This window comes from Temnothorax curvispinosus, unplaced genomic scaffold (genome assembly GCF_003070985.1).
Source record: "Temnothorax curvispinosus isolate PA1 unplaced genomic scaffold, ASM307098v1 QBEX01001718.1, whole genome shotgun sequence".
NCBI lineage: Eukaryota > Metazoa > Arthropoda > Insecta > Hymenoptera > Formicidae > Temnothorax > Temnothorax curvispinosus.
The window spans coordinates 1-666 of NW_020211498.1; the positions used below are offsets into that span (position 1 = coordinate 1).

Genomic DNA, 666 nt, shown 5'->3' on the forward strand with positions numbered 1-666 from the left:
GATGTGGATTATGAGGCAGACAGCATTATAGCTCTGGGTACCATGAGCCAGAAGTGTAAGTACTGCAATGCCCTTAAGTGGAAGGAGGAGGCTCCTGGCATGTGTTGCAATGATGGAAAGGTGCAGCTTTCACCTTTTCAACCTCTGCCCGAGCCTCTCTACAGTTTGGTAATGGGTAGCCACTCTGAGCACGTCCACTTTATGAATCGTGTTCGGAAGTATAATGGCTGCTTCAACATGACATCATTCGGAGCCAAGCAGGTTCAACAAGACGGCTTCATACCGACCTTTAAAGTTCAGGGGCAGGTATATCACTTGGTAGGAAGCCTGCTGCCAGCATCTGAGCAAGAAGCCCAATTCTTACAAATTTATTTCGTGGGTGAGGACGAAAGGGAAGTGCGCTTGAGATGCAATTTTCCAGATGTCAAACAGAAATTAGTTAAAGAATTGCAGAGGATGCTACATGAAGTCAATAGCTACATAAAAGACCTAAAAACTACTATAGAAAAAGTACCTACAATTTGCAAAAATTTCGAAGTTATTATTCATGCAGATAGGAAGCCCATTGATGCTCATGGAAGACGCTATAATGCACCAACAGCAAATGAGGTAGCTTTGCTGATTGTGGGACAGCAATTTGAGCAGCGAGATATTGTGTTGCACAGC

The 666-nt window shown here is 44.0% G+C and overlaps 1 protein-coding gene across 1 annotated transcript in view; it reads left to right on the forward strand.

The window, feature by feature from the left end:
- Nucleotides 1-42: 42 nt before the first annotated feature.
- LOC112467995 overlaps nucleotides 43-666 on the forward strand; it is a 3,418-nt gene continuing 2,794 nt past the window's right edge. Inside the window, exon 1 of the mRNA XM_025036983.1 lies at nucleotides 43-609. Within this exon, the coding sequence (XP_024892751.1) occupies nucleotides 43-609 (567 nt within the window). The remainder of the gene's footprint in view (nucleotides 610-666) is intronic.